The 22251-nt window shown below is 42.4% G+C and overlaps 1 protein-coding gene across 1 annotated transcript in view; it reads left to right on the forward strand.

Annotated features, from left to right (window-relative positions):
- The window catches only part of MAST3 (microtubule associated serine/threonine kinase 3), a 163974-nt gene that overhangs the window by 14799 nt on the left and 126924 nt on the right, over positions 1–22251 (forward strand). The window contains exon 2 of the mRNA XM_063455580.1: positions 9145–9225. Within this exon, the coding sequence (XP_063311650.1) occupies positions 9145–9225 (81 nt within the window). The remainder of the gene's footprint in view (positions 1–9144; positions 9226–22251) is intronic.

Consider the following 22251-nt stretch of genomic DNA (forward strand, 5'->3'; position numbering starts at 1 on the left):
CTGTCTTCCTGATTCAGCAGCACGCTTAGCTGCACTATCTGCCATCCGATTTCCCTTAGTTACATCACCATCTCCTCTCAGATGCGCTCGACAATGTATGATACCGACTTCTTTCGGCTCCCACACTGCTTCCAATAGTTGTAGGATTTCAGCTGCGTACTTGATTTCTTTGCCTTCTGAATTCAATAGTCCTCTTTCTTTATACAAAGCTCCGTGGGCATGAGTGGTTAAAAACGCATACTTGGAGTCCGTATAGATGTTCACTCTTAAACCTTCAGCCAATTGTAACGCTCGTGTCAGTGCTATCAATTCTGCCTTTTGTGCTGATGTTCCTTTCGCCAGTGGCCGAGCTTCTATCACCTTGTCTATTGTTGTTACTGCATATCCTGCATAGCGGATCCCTTCTTTCACATAACTACTGCCGTCAGTGTAATATTGAACATCGGGGTTCTGGATGGGAAAATCACGAAGATCTGGTCTACTTGAGAATACTTCATCCATTACTTCCAAACAATCATGTTGACTTTCAGTAGGTTGTGGCAAAAGGGTAGCTGGATTTAAGGTGTTTACAGTCTCTAAATGCACTCTTGGGTTTTCACACCATTGCTTGATACTTGGTCATACGGCTATTACTAAACCAATGATTTCCTTTGTAATCCAACAACGTCTGTACTGCATGTGGGACTCGTACATAAAGTTCTTGACCCAGAGTGAGTTTATCGGCTTCAGCTACTAGCAGGGCGGCTGCAGCTACGGCTCTTAGACAAGGTGGAAGTCCGCTGGCCACTGCATCCAGTTGCTTAGACATGTAGGCAACAGGTCTTTGCCATGATCCCAAGTACTGTGTCAATACTCCCACAGCCATTCTTCTTTGCTCATGTACATACAGGTAGAATGGTCGTGTATGATCAGGTAGACCTAATGCTGGGGCACTCATCAAAGCCTTCTTCACATCTTCAAATGCCGTTTGCTGTTCTTGAGTCCATAAGAAGGGGTCGTGCTCTGTACCTTTGATAGCTGCGTACAGAGGTTTTGCCAGTATCGCGTAGCTGGGAATCCATATCCTACAGAAGCCTGCTGCCCCCAAGAATTCTCGCACTTGTCTTCTATTCTTGGGTATCGGTATTTGGCACACAGCTTCTTTTCTCTCTGGCCCCATAATTCTTTGACCTTCAGAGATATGGAATCCCAGATATTTGACAGTTGGCAAACACAACTGAGCCTTCTTTCTAGACACCTTGTATCCTGCCTTCCAGAGAATGTGTAGTAGATCGTGCGTTGCTTGCTGACATATTTCCTTTGTAACTGCTGCTATCAACAAGTCATCTACATATTGTAACAATACACACTCTCCTGGGATGGACTCGAAATCCAGTAGATCTTGACTTAGAGCTGAACCAAATAGGGTAGGTGAATTTTTAAACCCTTGGGGCAGTCTTGTCCAAGTCATTTGGCGTTTTGAGCCCGTTACAGCGTTCTCCCATTGGAAAGCGAAAATACATTGACTTTCTGCGGCAATTCGGAGGCAAAAGAAGGCATCTTTGAGGTCTAAGACTGTAAAGTAAGTAGCCCCGCCCGGAATTAAAGCAAGCAGGTTATATGGATTGGGTACAACTGGATGTATACTAACAACCGCATCATTGACTGCTCTCAAGTCCTGCACAGGTCGATACTCATCTGTACCGGGCTTTTGAACAGGCAGCAATGGGGTGTTCCAGGGGGAAGTACAGAATTTTAGGATACCATACCGTATGAACTTATCCAGATAAGATTGGATGTTCTTCTTAGCCTTCTGCGGGATGTGATATTGTCTTAGGCTCACTGGATAAACCCCAAGTTTTAGTTCAATTTTAATAGGTGGAATATTGCGGGCCAGTCCTGGTGGGTTGTTCTCTGCCCAAACTCCTGGTATGTTGAATAAGGACTCATCACTCCTAGGGTTTTGGCTAGTCAACGCTGTATAAAGTCGCCACTCTTCTTCCTTTGGTACGGATAATGTCATAATACCTGAAGGTCCATTAAACTTTAAGGATGTTGTTCCATTTGGTAGGAACGTAATCTGCGCTTGTAATTTAGATAGCATATCACGTCCCAGCAATTGGACTGGACATTCAGGCATATAAAGGAATTTATGTTTTACTACGTGGCCTCCCAATGTACAGAGTCGACTTTTAAGAACCGGTTTTTCAGCACTTCTTCCAGTTGCTCCTATTACAGTAATAGTCCTTCCAGATGGAGGAGCAACTAGATTAGTCACCACTGAATGTTCAGCACCAGTGTCGATCATGAACGCACTCCTTTTTCCCCCTATTGATACATCGACCATAGGCTCCGCTCGACCAAGGGGGATGGAGCCCGGTCGGTATCAATAGTCCTCCATGACCGTGTCAGCCAATCCTACAAAGTCCCTGCCTTCTCTATCGCGGGACCTTTGCGCTGCTGGGAAATACCTATCTTCCCTAACACTTCATCTGTTCCCATTGCTCCCTCTATTACCATTACTCCCTCCGGGGCCTCCTCTACCTCTCGCTCTGCCTCTAAAGTTTCCATAACCTATCCTAGGTCTGTCTCTCTCACACTGTTCTCTTCGAGGACACTCATTTCTCCAATGCCCTTCTTCCCTACAGTATGCGCACTGATTTCTACTTAGAGGTTCCTCATTCCACTTACTATCGCCTCTATCTGGGCCCCGTCTATCTACGCCTGCGATCGCTACCGCTAGCATATCTGCCTTTCTACACATCTTGCGCTCTTCCTCTTTCTTACTTTCTGTTTCCCTGTTCATGTATACTTTATTCGCTACCTCCATTAGTTGGGTGATGGACATACCTGCAAACCCTTCTAACTTCTGTAGCTTGCGCTTAATATCTCCGTAAGCTTGGCTGACAAAGGCGGAGTTCACCATTCGGGAATTATCTGCGTCTTCCGGATTAAAGGGGGTATACAAGCGGTATGCCTCCAATAATCGGTCATAAAAGACACTGGGCGCTTCATCACTTTTCTGAATCACCTCAACTGTCTTCGACATATTAATAGCTTTCTTCCCTCCGGCTTTCATGCCAGCAATTATAGCGTCTCTATAGGCTCTGAGTTGAACCATATCAGCACCATTTACATTCCAATCGGGATCGGTGTTGGGATAATGTGTTGCGGCCCATGCTGATGGATTGGCTTGATTCAAAGTACGGGCTTTATCCTCTAGCGCTTTAATGGCCGCTTGATTAATTCTTGTCCTTTCCTCATTGTTAAACAAAGTCATTAATAACTGCTGGCAATCAGCCCATGTCGGGTTATGTGTCTGTACTATTGAGGTGAACAGATCGGTCATAGCTTGTGGTTTCTCAGTATACGAGGAATTAGGGTCTTCCAATTCAAGAGATCGGTTGTCGTGAACGGGACATATACGAAGACTGGGTCAGCATGTGCCATTTGACCTGCGGCATCGATATAAGCTGACCCGGGATTCAGACGAAGAGGCATCTGATAATGTTTTAATTGTTGGGTACCAGTCAGTTGTCGGGTTAGTATGGGGCTACGTAGAGGGGCGTCAGTTAGAGGTTCCGGTCGGGGGGTATTAGAACATGAGGATGTGGGAGCTTGGTTTTGGGAAAAGGTAGTAAATAAAACACTTCGAGCCGAGCTAGAAGAAGCTTGACCGGAAGTCTGAAGTGGCGCCAAATCAGGATATTCGGATCTAATGGGGGTTGGCTCTGGTTCCGGAAGGGGAGATTTAGTACGAGAGGGGGTGGATTCTGTACTGGAGGAGGAAGCGGAAGTGGATGAGGGCAATGAGGGAAGGGTTGCAGGACTTCCTGCATTTGCGTCACTTCCTCTTAACGGAAAGTAAGGGGGCGGCAAAGGGATCTCGGACTCAGGGGGCGTGTCCAAAATGGGCCTAACACCAGTCCTAGTGGACAAACAAGTCCTAGCCACCATGAGGCGACATTGCTCCTCGTGGCATGTCTGAATCCATTTTGGCGAGTCATTTACGGCCTGTTTCCAACAATCAATATAAGGAAACTGCCCGTAAAGTTCAGGCCTACCCGATACAGCCACATGTAAGCGCTGTACCAGAGTTGGATCCAAACTGCCACGTGGCGGCCATGCCGCAACCAAAGTAGGCCACTCCCTAGTACACAAAGTGACCAAACGTACAGGAGACATTTTAACCCCAAAATCACAAGTTTTGAATCCCTTTTTAAAATTCTTCACCATACAACCTAAGGGATCCGGAATCGTTGACTGCGACGCGCCCATACTTATCAATGGAACGTCGTTGACAACGAATACTATGCACGCGTACTATTCAACAGTCACACCCGTTTCCTCTGGCAACAGCACCACGTGGTACAGTTACCAAGTGAAACGTATACAATAACACAATAAACACTCAGGGAATTCCCGTACACACACAGCTGTTACACCAGTCACTAGATAATCAATATTATGCCCTTTGACGAAACTATACAGTCACCCACGCTATAATTCTCTATATACGAATTACCCGTCTATAACACACCCCAGTAACATCGTCTTTTACAAATAGCGGTTACAGTACGGTTAGCATAGGTCAAAGCACAATTTAAGGTCACAATACAATTATTAGTGGTTATGGTGTTAAACATGCAATAGACGACAATGATTAGTACTTATATACAGTGTCAGTAAAATATACAGGGTTATGGTACCGTGCACTATAATACAGCAACACACTATTAACACTCTTGCTAGACGGCTGAGCTCGCGCTATCTAACAAGATATACACTTTACTAAACAATCTTTATCACATTTACAATTCCCAACTAAACTATTGGCCAGTACCTTGAATGGACTACCAAAAACAATCTACATACGTTTTGGTTAGCCACACTGCCCAAGCACCACATATAGCGAGCTAGAGGACCGAATTTACACAGACGCCTCTTAGTCGATTACTATCAAAAATCTAGTGGGTTCCAAATTTACACGCCTTCCCACTTAGCCAAGATAGGTTGAGAGCTAGCGAACCGAATTTACACAGACGCCGCTTAGTCTCCCGGTCCCTCCGACCTAGCGAACAAAATATACACCCTAGAACGCTAGTCTAGACAAGACACCGGTGTCCGGCTAGGGCTATTTACACCAGAGCCCCGCCTGACTAACAAAATCAAACGGTCTGACTAAAGAGCGTTCGATCGAGCGGTGCGCCTTCGCTCCTTCCCTCCGACAGAGGGGGCAGATTCCATACACAATTCAAACCCCTGATGGGCCTACCGCACAATCGGTATACCCCTATTGGGTCTGCCGTCTAAAACAGCAGTTGTCTTACCTCCTCGTTCCTGAACCTGAGTTCACACTCATCGACGGGGACACCCCAGCACTTCTTACGTAGAGGCCGATGATCTCCTGGACAACAGACCAGTGGCGCCGAGATGAAGGGAGGTCCACGCAGAAGTTCAGGGGTGCAGCCGTAGAGAACGTGGGCAAAGATAGACCGTCTCACGCCTCTGCCTCTCAGCTACCGTTGAACGATGAGCTTCCCGGCCAATGCACCAAATGATACCGGAGAAACTGACGGAAGCGAAGCACAGACAGATGGACACAGGTTTCTTCAGGAAGGAAGAGATTCTTTATTGGATCACCGATCGGGACTCAGAGGGACTAACGTCACCAAAATACAACAAGTTCTGAGCCCCGGACAATAGTGCAGGCTCCTTATATAGGCACATAACTCCTCCCATATTAAGCTCCACCCGCACATTCTCTTGACCAATCAATACAAATAAGAATTAACTTCCTGCTTGACCGCATGGCCTGTCCAGCACAATGGAGGAGGGGAATACTATATCCTGTATTCTTGCACATGCTCCGTACACTACTGATCGTATCTTGCCTCGTGCAACCAACTGATCGATACGTCAGCATATGCACGTACACATGCCACGTGGTAATCTCGGCCTACTAAATTTATTTTTACCGAGATTCCACCACAATATCCCTTGGAATGTCTAGGTCTCTGTGTGACAGTTGCAAACCATTTTGAGTTGTTACTGAGGAATCTAGTGGATATGTGCTTGAGGCTGAATTTAAAGCTGACAAATACATTTTCCAAACTCTCAGTGATATTGGGGGCAGTTAATGACAGAAGATAATAACAATGCTATATTCGTGAACACTCTGAAGTCATAACAGCTGACAACTTGGATCTGTAATCAGACCTAAATATAGTTCTAATAGGCAATAGACAAAATGGGACACATGGGTTAACCTATTTGAGTTATATTGTACAACAAATATCACTAGAGCTGATAAACAAGCGTGAGTGTTCCTGAAGTTATAGGTCCAGAGGCTTACAGCATATTTACCGTATATACTCGAGTATAAGCCGAGTTTTTCAGCACATTTTTTGTGCTGAAAAACCCCCACTCGGCTTATACTCGAGTTAATGTCTGTATTATGGCAATTTACATTGCCATAATACAGACCAGGACCGCCGGGCTCATTACAAGCCTGGCGGTCCTGTTGGGGGCTGGCAGCGAGCTGTTACTTACCTCCCAGCAGCTCCTGTCAGCTCCTCCGTGCAGCTCCCCTGTCAGCTCCGTTCTGCTCACAGAGTAAGTCTCGCGACACCCGCGGCCGTCAGAACGTTGCCACGGGTTACCGTGGCAACGCTCCGCGCGGCACGCAGACCGCGAGACTTACTCTGTGAGCAGAACGGAGCTGACAGGGGAGCTGCACGGAGGAGCTGACAGGAGCTGCTGGGAGGTAAGTAACAGCTCGCTGCCAGCCCCCCCACTGAACAGCCAATGCCACTGGACCACCAGGGATTAACAGAGCCCCCTCCCTGGCCAGGCAACAAGCAGGGAGGGGGGACAAAAAACAATAAAAAAAAAATACAAATATTAAAATAAAATAATATTATTAAAATAATATAATAATACTTAAATAATAATATTAAAATATAATAATAATATTAAAATATAATAATATTAAAATTATATTAAAATTAAAAAATTAAAACAATAAAAATGTCCTCCCCTCACCCAGTTTACACACACTACACAAACACACATTTGCATTATATACACACACTGCATTCACACAAACACACTGCATTCACACAAACACACTGCATTATATACACACACTGCATTCACACAAACACACACTGCATTCACACAAACACACACTGCATTATATACACACATTGCATTCACACAAACACACACTGTATGAATGCAGTGTGTATATAATGAATGCAGTGTGTGTATATAATGAATGCAGTGTTTGTATGAATGCAAACACACACTGCATTCATTATATACACACACTGTAAATAAATATTCAATTAATGTAATTTTATTGGGATCTAATTTTATTTAGAAATTTACCAGTAGCTGCTGCATTTCCCACCCTAGGCTTATACTCGAGTCAATAAGTTTTCCCAGTTTTATGGGGTAAAATTAGGGGCCTCGGCTTATATTCGGGTCGGCTTATACTCGAGTATATACGGTATGTACATTCACTCACTACTGCTAAACCCCTAGGTGACCTGATCTCTTTGTTAGCTGATCTCTACAAGCCTAAACCACTAGAGATAGCTGATCTGTTTAAATTTACACACACACACACAAACAGCGGCAGAATGAGAAAATCTAAACAAATGTCATAAGTTTAAAGGAACTAGCAAAGTACCTTCAGATTTGGAGATTTTTAATGCACTGCTTTGCATGATATTGGGCAGACTAGATGGGCCGAATGGTTCTTATCTGCCGTCACATTCTCTGTTTCTATATGTTTGTGATTTGACTGATGGACCGAGGATCAGAGCAGTCTAATGAGAATTTAGAGTGTGGGAAAGCCTTTACAAAGGCTTTTCTTTTTTGAAACCTTATTCTGGGAAACTAAGCTGCCTATTTTTCTTCACCCAACAGGCCATAACCTGTTTAGGAGCATATTATAGTGTCTGCACAAATAATTGTGCTGTATCTGGATTTATATCAGATTTTTAGTATGCTTTCTAATATGAGTTAGTCTACATCAGGGGTAGTCATCTTGGTCCCTACCACCCACTCCCTCACCGGCCCGCTGGCACTTGGCACAGGCCCTGTGTTCCTCCCGTGAGCAGGCTGGTCGGAGCGTTTCTGCACATTACCTTGGCAATGCTCTTATACAGTGCTGTGCTCGCAGGAGGACATGAGAGTCAGCCTGCAGTCGGAGGAGCTGCAGACTAAAGTAAACATGCCACCACTGGACCACCAGGGCTTGCAGCATTATTATTTTACCCTCCCTGGGAAAAGGTAAAAAGAGGGGGGGGGGATACATTAACATAGATTTTACCATCTCACCCACCTACACACAGCATAGACCCTATGCACCCCACACACACGCACACACACACACACACACAGACTGCTCTCTCTCACAGACTGCCCCCTCACACAGACTGCCCCATCATACACACTACACCTCGCCCCCGCACACACACTGTTCCCCTAACACACACACACACAGACTGCCACCCTTCACAAGCACCGCACCCTTCACACACGAACAGCACCCTTTCATACACACACAGCATCCTTTCATACACACAAATAGACTGCCCCCTCACACAGACTGCCCCATCATACACACTACACCTCACCTCCTCACAAACACTACTCCCCTAACACACACACAGACTGCCACCCTTCACACACACAGCACCCTTCACACACACACAGCAACCCTCACACAAACACATAACCCTTCACACACACACATTGTACCCTTCACACACACTGCACCTCTCTCTCACACACACACACACACACACACACACAGCACCTCACAGCACCTCACAGACACACATATAAAAAAGTAGAATAGAAAGAAAATAAAAAAATAAATTAATTTGAGTACATATTTTAATAAAAAAGAAAAAAAAATACAAAATAGCATTTGCGCTATAAAATAAGTTACTGCAGCACTGGTGGGCAGTAAGGAAATTTTACTAGATGCAAAAGTGGCCGGTATATTTTAAAAGGTTGACTACCCTTGGTCTACACGAGTGCTTCTGATAAGTGAGTATGAAATCAGTATTATTTTTGTTATTAACTTGTGAATTTCATATACAAACTGTGATACAAAAAACATGAGCTAAAATTGCTCTTCCTTTACAGCTTGTCTCCAAACAGTCTAAGTCCAACTCTTCTCAGCCCCTGCAGCCCAAACAGTCCTCTACAAACACTTCACCCATGGAGGTAAGAACTCTACAGATGTATACAAAATGTTAGGTATGTAATGGTTCTTCCTTTTATGTAGAGTTATTGAATATTTCTAAAGATTTGCAAAGTAATCATTGAAGCTAATGTACACCACCTCTCTAGTGATGTGCATGCCTTTAATTAGATAACAAAAAAGCAAATGAATACCCCCCCTCCACCCCCTAGCATTTTAAGTGGACAAAGAAGGGACACTTTAGAGCGCCACAGCACTACACTATAAGGATTTATTTTAGGGGTGTATTTGGTGGGTCTAGGGACATTATTTTTCTGCTAAATGTGGGTTGACTTACTTATAAAAATCTATGCAGCTAATATTAAATTTAAAACAACATATGTTTATGTTAATATAGTATTTTTGCTGTGGACTTCTGTTATACACTCACACACCAACAATATGGAGCTCCAAAAAATTAGGGACATTAGGATAGAAAAAGAGAGACAGAGGAATTTCATTCTTCTGATTTGTTAGTTGATCTTGATTTAAGTCAGTTTTCCTGTGTATTTCCCAGTGACCTGCAGGCCATGCATCACACATTCTCGTTCTGTAGCAGAGGCAGTGTACCAGCAAAGCAAATCCCACCTGAGAAACTATCATGCGGAGAGGTAGGAGGTACATTCCTCTCTCCCACAGTGGTGTAACTGCAGCTGTAATGAGAATAGGAAGAAATCCATAGTGTTTCCTAGGAAACACCATACAGCTCCTAGCTAAATGGGAGATGATCGGAACAGACACTGCAGGGTGACATCATATGCAGGGGGTGCAGAGAGGAAATTCCATGTGCATGGGAGGGGGGTGGGGGTTAAAGAGGGGAGGAACTCTTTCCTTCCCAGAGAGGATTGAAGAACTGTTGGGGGGGGGGGGGGGGGAGAGCTTAGAAGGTAATGGGCTAATTAAGATTGTTATAGGGCACAAAGATTGAATATAGAAGAACATTATATTAAATTATATCAGTAAGAAAGGTAAATGGAAATACAGAAATATAAAGAGAGAAAATACAAGTCATATGTTTTTCAATAAGCAGTGTTATTCAAACATCATATCGGAAAAAAGTGCTTTAATAATTTAGAGTGAATTATAACACATTATACTTATTTATTTATAAAATATTTTACCAGGAAGGATACATTGAGATTTCTCGTGTTTTTAAGTATGTCCTGGGCCCACAAACAGCATAATATTAAAAATACTAAATAATATTAAAATGCACACATACATTTAACACAGAACAAGTAAGAAATATAATCAACATTGATTACATGTGAATTCTGCACGGAGATATATTGACAGGGATCTCTTAATTTGAGTATGGAGGAAAATGTAATTGTGTCTGGGAGGTTGTTCAATACTTGCTGTACTCTGTAGGAAAATGAGGATCGAGTTACTTTCTTTTCGTAACGCGGCATACAAAATAAAGTGCTGGTACTGAGTCGGAGATTATAGGAGGTGGGAACGGCTGGGGAGATCATTCTACTCAGATAGGGTGGGAGCTCCCCCCCCAAAAAAACTCTTAAACATAAAGCTGTAAAGATGAAGGGTGCGCCTGGATTCCATCGATAGCCAGTTTAGCTTTTTTAACATGTCACAATGGCGGATCAATATACACAGGGTATACACTAAAGTCCAATAGTATTAGTATACATAGTAGACACTATTTCACAACATTCGGACTTTACAGAGCAGGCTCCTAATGAGCCATAATTTGGTCAATATTTCAGTCGTGCCGAAAGCTGCCAGACCTCTGAAATACAGACCCGTATTGTTAAAATCCAGGCCTGGATACTTACGATTTGGGCCTATATGTTAATAATCAAAACTATTTGCCTGCTGACATCACTGCAAGCCAGCAAACAAGTAGCTTAAAAATTCTGGCGGCATGAGGGTAAACATTATAGAAGTTGTCCAGCGCTTGCTAGTCAGCTGCCACATTAAAAAGGTGAAAACTTTTTTTTTAAATGCCCATGGGGTCAATTTGACCCCATATTACTATAAGGGAGGTTTTACACCTGCCATGCCGCAGGTAGGGGCATATCTACCAAACAGTGAGCAGACAGTACCAGCTCACTGTAATTATAAAAGAAAATAAATCTAATACACTGTGAAAAACAATGATACTTACTGTCTTCTTAAACCTTTTCTTCAGCCCTACAAAATGCCAGAAAAATAAAACCACAAATCGCTGATGGTTTTATTTTCCTAAAATATTATGGATTTTTATATGGCCTTTTTTGGGCTAAAGAACAGAATAATTAGAAGAAAGAAGATTTCAGATGGGTAAGAATTATTTTTATTTTTACGGATTTATTGGATTCTGGGGGACTCTAGGTACTCCCTCTGAATGTTATAGTAGCCCCCACCCCATAATGATGCCCATCCCCTCGCCCTGTTTATTGTATTAACTATCACCACCCTCTGACCATGGATGGGGACCATGATCTGTCCACCTCCCCACAATTTTTTAATCACCCCCAACTGATGCCCAGGGGTGGCACCAAGAGGGACTATGCCCACTATCCCACTTACTTCACAGGCACAATTCCCATGGGATGGGGCCTTTCTAGTGAACGTGCTATTATGATTTACTGAAAACTTTTGCTAATATTCTACCTCACCCTTTCCTTTGAGCATTAAAGAAAGGGGGGAGGCGGGGTAGTGTACTAAATTACTGAATTTATATTCCATTTACTGTATGGGTATTTCATTTACTGAATTAATATTCCATTTATGGAATGGGTATTTCATTTACTGAATGTGTATTCTATTGGCATATGCATTCTAAAAAAGCCATAATAGAGAACCCTTCAGTATAGCTAGTCAAATTAGAGTCTTGTTAATACGGCATATTTTCACTATTTGAGTCGCTCTTAGTGCACCAGGATTAGTTTACATTTTGGTTGAATTATTATATTGTAAATATTCCTGTTGAAATTTTGCATTCACTATTTCGATACAGCCGATAATTTCGATAATCCACTACTGGACAAAGTTTATTTTGAAACTCTGCTCTTGCTTTTTTGGGGGGGTAAAATACCTTCATTATAGTAATAAATAAGACACTAATTTTTATTTACCAATTGATTTATTTTACTTCTTTTAATGCAAGTGCTAGCTAGCCACCAAATAATTCATCCACACACAGCCAAGGGCTTTTAACTTTTTGCCTGCTGGCTGCTAGTTCTGCCAACTGGCATATAAATTGGATTTTTTTTTCTTTTTAAATCCTGGTCTGGATTTGAAGCCTCCATGCCCAGATTTAATGCACTTCATCTAGATTTCGGGTGGTTGGTGTCTTTCTGGCTGAAATCTGGACCAGACTCAGGCCTGTTAGGGGCCTAAATTACAAAATCCAGACATACATTTTGCAGTCTGAATGGCCCTGTACACAGTCAGATGGTTTTGCTCCATTCGGTACAGACCCATTTGGACTTCAATTAATAACCTTGTCAGAATAAAATGGTCAACATAAACCTTTTAGGACACATACATTAAAAAAAAAAACAACAACAAAAAAAACATAATTAACACACACTGTAATTCAAAATCAAATCAAAAAGAACCCTCAATATGTATGTGAAGTTTTTCCTGAGAATAGTACGCAGTGGAGATCCTGCTAATCAAAATAATACACTCTATCAGTGCTAGCAGCTGACTGTACAATGAACCGGTGCTAAAAAGAACTAATGAGTTTCATTCGTGTTATGTAAGTTATCTTCTCTATTACATAAATTCTAAATTCCAAAATTGTTATCCTTTACCTACAGATGACAAACCAGACCGAAAAATTAAGTAGGTATTGGGCACACCAGTTGTCCCCTTAAGGACCAAACTTTTGGAATAAAAGGTAATCATGACATGTCCCACATGTCATGTGTCCTTAAGGGGTTAAGTCACTCTCAGTTCTTACTTTTATTAAATAACCCTAGTTTTGATAGGAATCATCAAGGTGGCTCTATGCACTCAGGGACAAAGCCAAGTCACTTGATACTCACAAAAAATACAGCTGAAACTGCTAAATAAATATGATGACATACAGAATTGACTTCATTACGGTCCAAACTGCAATTCACCTGAATTTGGGTCGATCAGGGGATTGGTCAAATTCCCAAACTCTGAACCAAAATGTACCTGTCCATTTCGGTTCGTGATTCTAAATTCAGCCCATGGCTCCAAAAAAGAGATGATTGATTGTATGTACCGTATCACCCTGCTTCTCCCCCAATGTGATGAGTCAAACCATGGATTTTAGAAACGATTTACATCTTATCTGGGGTCAACAAGATGTCGCCTGCCTCCACTAATGCTGGAGAAGCCAGAAACTTCTAAGTAGTAGCAAAGCAGGAGCTTTTGTAAGCTCTCCTGAGATAAGCCCTGCAACACATGGCTAGCTCAGTAGCAGAGAGTGTTAGCCAAAGTGCAAGGCCCTGTAATGCCAGCCTTAGTTCAGAGAGCGTTCTTCTCTCAATAGTGGAGGTGGGGATCGGTACCTTGTGGAACCATCATAAAATCAAACTGTCGCATTATGTAATTGATTTTCTAGATTGTTATAGAATGATGATCATTCATTTTCCAAGGACCATAACCAGTAAACCAGTAAATCCCACTGTAGTGGTTATGGTGCCAGTAGTACAGTCCTCCCTGGCACCCCCCCCGCAATGTATACTTACTAGTTAAATCATATTTGTTATTCAAAATGTTTGCTAATGGTATGACAAGCAGCTTACCTTGGCTGCTGGTCAACTCCCCTCTTTATTGAGCTTTGCCTGGCCGTGCAGTGCTTAGCTAATTGTCCGAGAGTCATCATCTAATGCTCTCAGCAAATGAGCTAGCCTCGTATATGGCTTGGCTCTGGAGAGCTAATGGAAGCTCCATGCAGGAGCTCTAAGTCTACACATAGACTTACCTGGTAAGTTATTAAATGGTTTAACAACTACTTTCATTGATGGGGTGCCAGGGAACTCCTCACGCCATAAATATTACCGAGGGCTGTGGTGGTTATGGTGCCAAAGATCTAATTTTTTTTCTAGAAATAGATAAACATTATTGAACAGCAGCAACGCAAAAGCAGTAGGATCCAAGTCCAATGATCGCTGATCTGTCGTCCAGCAGATGGTTGCAAGCATTACCACACCATTGATGCACCCAGATAGGGGGGGGGGGGGGATTAACTATATGGGGTAGGGGGGAAAGTGGATTGATGATCCACTCACTTGTTTCATCATTCCACACCTTCAGTCCTTACCTGAGATTGAGTGTGCAAATTCAGCTTCCTGGTAATTTACCAGCTGCGCTAGCAGACCGTTGCAGGTGTTACCACCCCACAATTGACTACCATTTGCCTGTTAACCTTGATCAGACAATTCATTTCTACACCATCTGATGGCCCGGGGGGGGGGGGGGGGAGGGGGAGGATGGGGGGGGGGGAGCATCTACTACACAGAAAAAAGCTTAAATGTGAAATTTACTTTAAATTCTTACATTAGTAAATAGCCTTCAAAGTGTCAGAAAGGGCATTACTAATTGACATCCCCAGAGGGACATACACAGTGACTGGTTTATCCAAGAATTTAGCCTAACACCAACAAATATTTATTGCTAGTTCTAATCCTACAGCTAATACACACACCTTGTAAACCTCAAAATGTTGTTTCTTGATGATTGCCATTTAAGGCAAACAAAATTCGTCCATTGGCACATATCTGTAAAATGTAGTCTCCCCTAACTCCTGCAACCGAACGGATTTATGCAGGTCTTGAGTAGAAGACTAGAGAAAACCACCCTTTTTGTGAGGGGAATGTTAAACTTAAAGGGACACTGTAGGCACCCAGACCACTTGAGCTCATTGAAGTGGACTGGGTACAGTGTCCCTATTGCCCTTAGTGCTGCAATGTTAAACATTGCAGTTTCAGGGAAACTGCAATGTTTACATTGCAGCACCAAATCAGCCTCTAGTGGCTTCCTGGTTTGAAACGGACCTTTGGTCCTGTATTTGACGCTGGACGTCCTCACACTGTCCACCGGCAGATTTTCCCCCATAGGAAAGCATTGATTCAATGCTTTACTATGGGGAGGTCTAATGCATGTGGCATTAGAGCCCGCTCGTTGCAGGACGAAGGAGGAGACTGACCGCTGGGATCACGTGAGTAAATAAATGTTTTTTAACCTTTTATTTACCGGGGAGGGGGAGCACGAGGGAGGGGGAAGGCAAGGGGTGCGATAGTGCCAGGAATACAGCTTTCTATTCCTGGCACTAGAGTATCCCTTTAATTATTTCAAGCAAGGATCAATTTAGGACACGAGACCCCTAGCAACAAGGATCTAATTTTGGAAAAGTGTGTTATTTCTTCCTATCCAATCACCATGAAGTAGAAAGGGAAGTACATAATTATCTCTGTTACACCTCCTGACCTAATTGTCAGTTTCAGTTTCTTTTAACCCCCACACCACCTTCGCTGTTTTTTTTCTCCCAAATCAGTGTATCAGCTATACTCCAAAGGGAAATAAATTGTTGCTTTAATTACTTGTTCACTTATTTAAAGATTGTCATCAATGGCAAATTATAATCTAGCTTCATATTGAGTTACAAAATTGCATTTTCTCCCCCTGCGATAAGATTCATTCATGTTGGCCGAACCCAGCATCACATAACAATTCATCAACAAAGTGTCCTACGTAGTTTAAAATGCAGCTGCTTCATTAAAATCATTCCTTTGTTTTTGAAAAGATTAAAAACATTCAAGATGAATTATAGTGTATTATTGCAGTATCTTTGAACACTTTGTTTTATAGGACCTGCAAAAAATGCACAACTCACTAAAAACCCGGCACTACAATTTTTTGTTAATAACAAAACAAAACAAAAAAAAGATACTGCAATATTTGACTATTTTGCATCTACACCATTACTGGACAAATACAGCGACTCAATAATCTTGGCAAAAAAACATTCAAAGCAGACAAGCAATTGTATATAAACTTACATAGCAGTATAGAGACTCCGTTATTGCACAGTTCGTGAACAATGCATTTCGTATGTATTTACACATACTTTATCAAGATCTGAAAAGTACATGCTGAAGCCAGACTTAAAAGAGACATTTTTTTTATTAGAGAATAATCCCCCTGTCTATTAACCTCAGACAAACCAAAGCCACAATTCATTGCATCCATTCCATCAATGACTAGTAATTAAATTAACTCATAAAATACCAGGTTGCACATCTCTATTTAAAAGTCTGATCTCAGTGTGAGGACTTGACTTCATATACCCATGTTGCTAAAAAAAATGTAAATACATATTTTTGATGATAACCCTGTATACAGAGGGGGAAAGTATGTGATCCCCTGCTAATTTTGAACGTGTGTCCACTGACAAAGAAATGATCAGTCTATAATTTTAATGGTAGGTGTTTTTTTAACAGTAATATATTTATTACAATACAATAGTGCCTTCCACATCTAGATAAAATGATACACGTGCAATTGATATGGTAATTTATACAAAGTGAATAAATAAATGGATACACTTCCCTTTAAGGATAATAAACCCGAAGATTTCCTCTGCATAATCTTCAAAAATACCCAATATATACATATGGGGAAAATCCTGTTAGGGAGAAAAATGGAACAACATAGTGCAAAACTGTGTGTTTATATAATTTGGGTATATGTCAAATGGCCACTCACAAATGTAAGAAGTAAAAAAGCCTTCAAAATATTCTTGTAGATGCAGTTCTGTTGGTGATCTTGAATTTTCAGTCTCTCAAAATGAGAAGAAACAGCAAAGTATCCAATTATAAGGCAACCAAGATAAAGTGCACAAAACACATTTATTAACTTACATTCAAGTTACATGAGCAGGTATGAATGTCAGCATGAAAAATATAGTCCTATGCCTTTCATCCCGTTCAGGTATTTTCAATAGCTTCTTTTCAAGTAAAAAGGAGAAGCTATTGAAAACACCTGAACGGAGAACGGAGGACCTATCAGAAGAGGCATAGAAGACGGGAAATGTATATTTAAGAACTTTGGGGGGAGGTTGAATATATGCACGTTGTAATTGGTTTTAAAGATTGCTGAATTGTCCCTGAACGGGATGAAACGCGTAGGACTATATTTTTCATGCTGACATCTATACCTGCTCATGATAACTTAAATGTAAGTTAATAAATCTGTTTTGTGCACTTTATCCTGGTTGTCTTATAATTGGATACTATGCTGTTTCTTCTCATTTTGAGAGACTGAAAATTCAAGGTCACCAACAAACCTGCATCTACAAAAACATTTTGAAGGCTTTTTTACTTCTTACTAATGTGGCCATTTGACATATACCCAAATTATATAAACACACAGTTTTGCACTGTGTTGTGTCATTTTTCTCCCTAACATGATATTGCCCATTTGTATATATTTTTTAACAGTGAGAGACAGAATAACAAAAATAAATCAAAAAGTTATAAATGGATTTGCATATCAATGAGTGAAATAAGTATTTGATCCCCTATCAATCAGCAATATTTTTGGCTCCCAGGTGTCTTTTATACAGGTAAAACCTGAGATTAGAAGCACTCTCTTAAAGGGAGTGCTCCAAATCTCAGCTTGTTACCTGTGTAAAAGACAACTGTCCACAGAAGCAATCAATCAGATTCCAAACTCTCCACCATGGCCAAGACAAAAGAGCTGTCCAAGGATGTCAGGAACAAGATTGTAGACATACACAAGGCTGGAATGGGCTACAAGACCATCGCCAAGCAGCTTAGTGAGAAGGTGACAACAGTTGGTGCAATTATTCACAAATGGAAGAAACACAAAATAACTGTCAGTCTCCCTTGGTCTGGTGCTCAATGAGAGATCTCACCTCGTGGAGTTTCGATGATCATGAGAACAGTGAGGAATCAGCCTAGAACTACACGGGAGGATCTTGTTAATGACCTCAAGGCAGATGGGACCATAGTCACCAAGAAAACAATTGGTATCACACTACGCCATGAAGGACTGGAATCCTGCAGTGCCCGCAAGGTCTCCCTGCTAAAGAAAACACAATGAACACAATGCCAATGAATGTCTGAATCATTCAGAGGAGAACTGGGTGAAAGTGTTGTGGTCAGATGAGACCAAAATCAAGCTCTTTGGCATCAACTCAACTTGCCGTGTTTGAAGGAGGATGAATGCTGCCTATGACCCCAAGAACACCTTCCCTACTTTCAAACATGGAGGTGGAAACATTATGCTTTGGGGGTATTTTTCTAAGGAGAGAGGACAACTGTACTATATCAAAGGGACGATGGACAGGGCCATGTACCGTCAAATCTTGGGTGAGAACCTCCTTCCCTCAACCAGGGCATTGAAAATGGGTCGTGAATGGGTATTCCAGCATGACAATGACCCAAGGTAACAAAAGAGTGGCTCATGAAGAAGCACATTAAGGTCCTGGAGTGGCCTAGCCAGTCTCCAGACCGTAGTCTCATAGAAAATCTGTGGAGGGAGCTGAAGGTTTGAGTTGCCAAACGTCAGGCTCGAAACCTTAATGACTTGTAGAGGATGTGCAAAGTAGAGTGGGACAAAATCCCTCCTGAGATGTGTGCAAACCTGGTGGCCAACTACAAGAAACGTCTGACCTCTGTGATTGCCAACACGGGTTTTGCTTCCAAGTACTAAGTCGAAGGGGTCAAATACTTATTTCACTCATTGACATGCAAATCAATTTATAACTTTTTTAACATGCTGTTGTTGTTGTTGTTGTTATTCTGTCTCCCACTGTTAAAATACACCTACCATTAAAATTATAGACTGATCATTTCTTTGTCAGTGGACAAACGTTCAAAATCAGCAAGGGATCAAATACTTTTTTTACCTCACTGTATCCTCACTGGATCGTGAGCAGAAAATCATTAAACACCCATTTTAGTGTTGAGTTTAACCCCTTAAGGACACATGACATGTGTGACATGTCATGATTCCCCCTTTTTTTTTTTAATTCTTTATTTTTGTGTGCAAAGTGGTAACAACATTGTGAACGAAGCCACAACAGCTTTTTGTTCACGGATATCACATACATTTGAAACAAACGTGGCTTTTGTATTCTTGCACTTTTTATAGTAAGATGAATTCTTCAAGAAAAGGAGAAACATAACTTTGTTATAATGATTTTTAAGCCCTGTGAGGGATTAAGACACATGTAGCCTAGTAGTCAAAGAGTCTGCCCTTGAGGGCTGCCCCCCGTGTACATATTCTATGTGTTCAGCTCTGTGTCGGCGGGAGGAGGGGGGGGGGGGGATGTCAGGGTATCACGCTACAATTCGGCTGTATTGTGCCTCTATGTGTTATGTGTATGTGTCCGCCTCTTTGTGCGGTGTATAGTGAATTTGCAGTTTAGTTGGGTGTGTGCTCTCTAGTGTGGTTGGCTGTGTCATGAAAGGTGGCCATCTTCGTGAGAGCGAAGCCACCTGGTATTGCCCACATATATCATAAGAGAAAGGCTGTACATACTATTACTGAGATGAAATAAAAACAAAAGGATAGCTAATACTTAAGAGTGTTATAACGTTATACGTTAGTGTCCAAAGAGAGTTAGCGAGTCCGAGTATTATAAGTCTCTGACTATACGGACCGTTACATCTGCGTAGTTGGTGGAACGGGATGGTGAGGAGAATCCCTCTTGTAGTGGCTGGTCTTTGCCTTTTCAGGTGGGCGATCCACCAGGAGAGATTCTGGAGGAGTCCCGTGGGACGAATTCTCGGATGCCGGCCGGGTTCAGCTGGGACAGGCTTTGTCTGCTTTCTGGCGCCGTTGGCAGGATGCCGATTGTTTGCAGGTGGGTTTCAAGCTCCTGTCGGTTCTGTGCCTTGTAGTGGTTCTCATTATGGGTGAACTGTATGGCCCGAGGAGTGCCCCATCTGTATGGGATGTCTCTGGACCGGAGGTGGTGCAGAAGGGGCTGCAATGTTTTCCGCCAGTTTATCGTATTTCTGGTCAGGTCTGGAAACACCGTGAGCGACGACCCCTCGAACATTAGGGGAGTTTTGCCCCACAGTGCTGTGAGAAAAGAGTGGTCTTGTCAGCCAGTGTTTGAAACCGCAGAATGAGATCCGCAGTGGCCGCAGTCGGTGCTCGAGGTGATTTCGGCAGCCGGAACATGCCATCCAGTTTAACAGTTTTCACCCGTTTCGGTGGGAATAAGACTTCCAGGAGGCGCCTGATATAGTGGGGTAAGTCAGTAGGAGCTACCGAGTCCGGTATCCCCCTTACTTTGAGATTATAGCGTCTCCTCTGATCCTCCATGGCGTCCAGGCGGTCAGTGGTCGTAGTTTGCCCGTTGATCAGATCAGTTAATTTCTGTTCGACTTTGTGAAGCCTCTCCCCGTGGGTGCTAGTGCAGGCCTCCAACTGCGTAATTTTTATTGTGGCTCCTTCTATGGCCTTCCGATAGCAAGCCATGTCAGCCGCCAAATCTTTGCGGAGTTCCGCCAAGATAGCCTTGAGCTGGTCAGCCGTGACTGGGTCCCCGGTTGGTAGGCTTTTGGTTCTGCCTTACGAAGGGTGTCTGTATGCGGCCCCCTCCGGGACTTCTGCGGTGAAATCTTCCGATGAGTACGAGGACATATCATCAGGCAGTGCCATTTTGGACCATGCGGCCTGTTGTGTGGTCCGGAGCATTTCTCCGATATCCCTCCCGTGCGGGCTTTTGTCGGCTTTCGCCTTTTTGGATTTTCTGCCCATGGTCTTTCTGCTTACACCAGAGTTGATTGTGGGTTATATCTAGCCCGGTTTCCACCATATATTTCAGCTTTTGATAGTCAGAGACGGAGCTCCGAAAAATGCGACCTCTTTGCTGCACGGTTAGCTCCGCCCCCCATGATTCCCTTTGATTCCAGAAGTTTGGTCCTTAAGGGGTCAAGGCAATCAGATCTATTGTGGAGAATAATTTTCTGGTATTATTAGGTAAAATGTATCCAAACTTACCATAATTTTCTTTTCCTGGCTATTATTCATGGTATTTAACTAATGGTTAGCTCCTCCCTCTAGCCAATAGGACAGGAAAACCAATTAAACTATCAAGTAGTCAGGTATAAGAGTATCCCACTAATCCCTAAACCCCAGTCGAGTAACAAGATCAATCTAAAACTAAAGGGAGGTGGAAAACCAAATGCTGACATTAATAATAGCAAAGAAAATAAAATTACAGTAAGTATGGACAACTATTCCCTATTCCTGGCTAATCATGGCAGAATTTAACTAATGAGAATAACCAAGCAGTAAGAAAAGCACAGGGAGGGAATTGATGCCAAAAAATGAATTAAGTATTATAAGAACAAGACATCAAGACAGAAAGTCCAAACTGTGAGTCAGAGACTAAGGCAACATCCATCCTTTAATGACGAGCAAATGTAAGGGCCAATTTGAAGTTTTACATATGTCTTCTGCTGAAACACCAGCCTCTGCAGCCCATGCGGTTGAAATGGATCTGGTAGAGTGAGCATGAATAACTTTAGGAACGGAGAGTGGCAACCGAATGAGCTTCTCCTTTGCCTGATCCCCAAGGGATAATACATTCCTAGGAAGATTTTCTCAATGTAGCCGTTCACTGAATCTTTTAAGATCCAATTGTGACATCTTTTCTCCTCTGGAGAAGAAGGTTTAGGAAAATAATCATGAATCACAATCTTTTGGTTGATATGATATGAGGAGACCACCTTAGGAAGGAATTCCAGTCTAGGGTGTAGAATCACTATTACAGAAGAAGGTGGTATATGGTTCATTCACAAAAAGTGCCTCAACATCATCCATACACCTAGCTGAAACTAAAGTCAAAAGTAGAAGCGTTATATGAGATAATACGGTGATGAAAATATCCTCCAGAGGTTGGAAAGGAGCATCTGTCATTGCGTATAGCACCAATGGAAGATCCCAAGCAGGTGTATATACTTGGACTGGAGGCCGAATTCTAATAACTGCTTTAAAGAACCGGATTACTTCAGGATCTTCAACCCATTTTTTTCCATGAGAAG

This window comes from Pelobates fuscus, chromosome 5, assembly GCF_036172605.1.
Source record: "Pelobates fuscus isolate aPelFus1 chromosome 5, aPelFus1.pri, whole genome shotgun sequence".
NCBI lineage: Eukaryota > Metazoa > Chordata > Amphibia > Anura > Pelobatidae > Pelobates > Pelobates fuscus.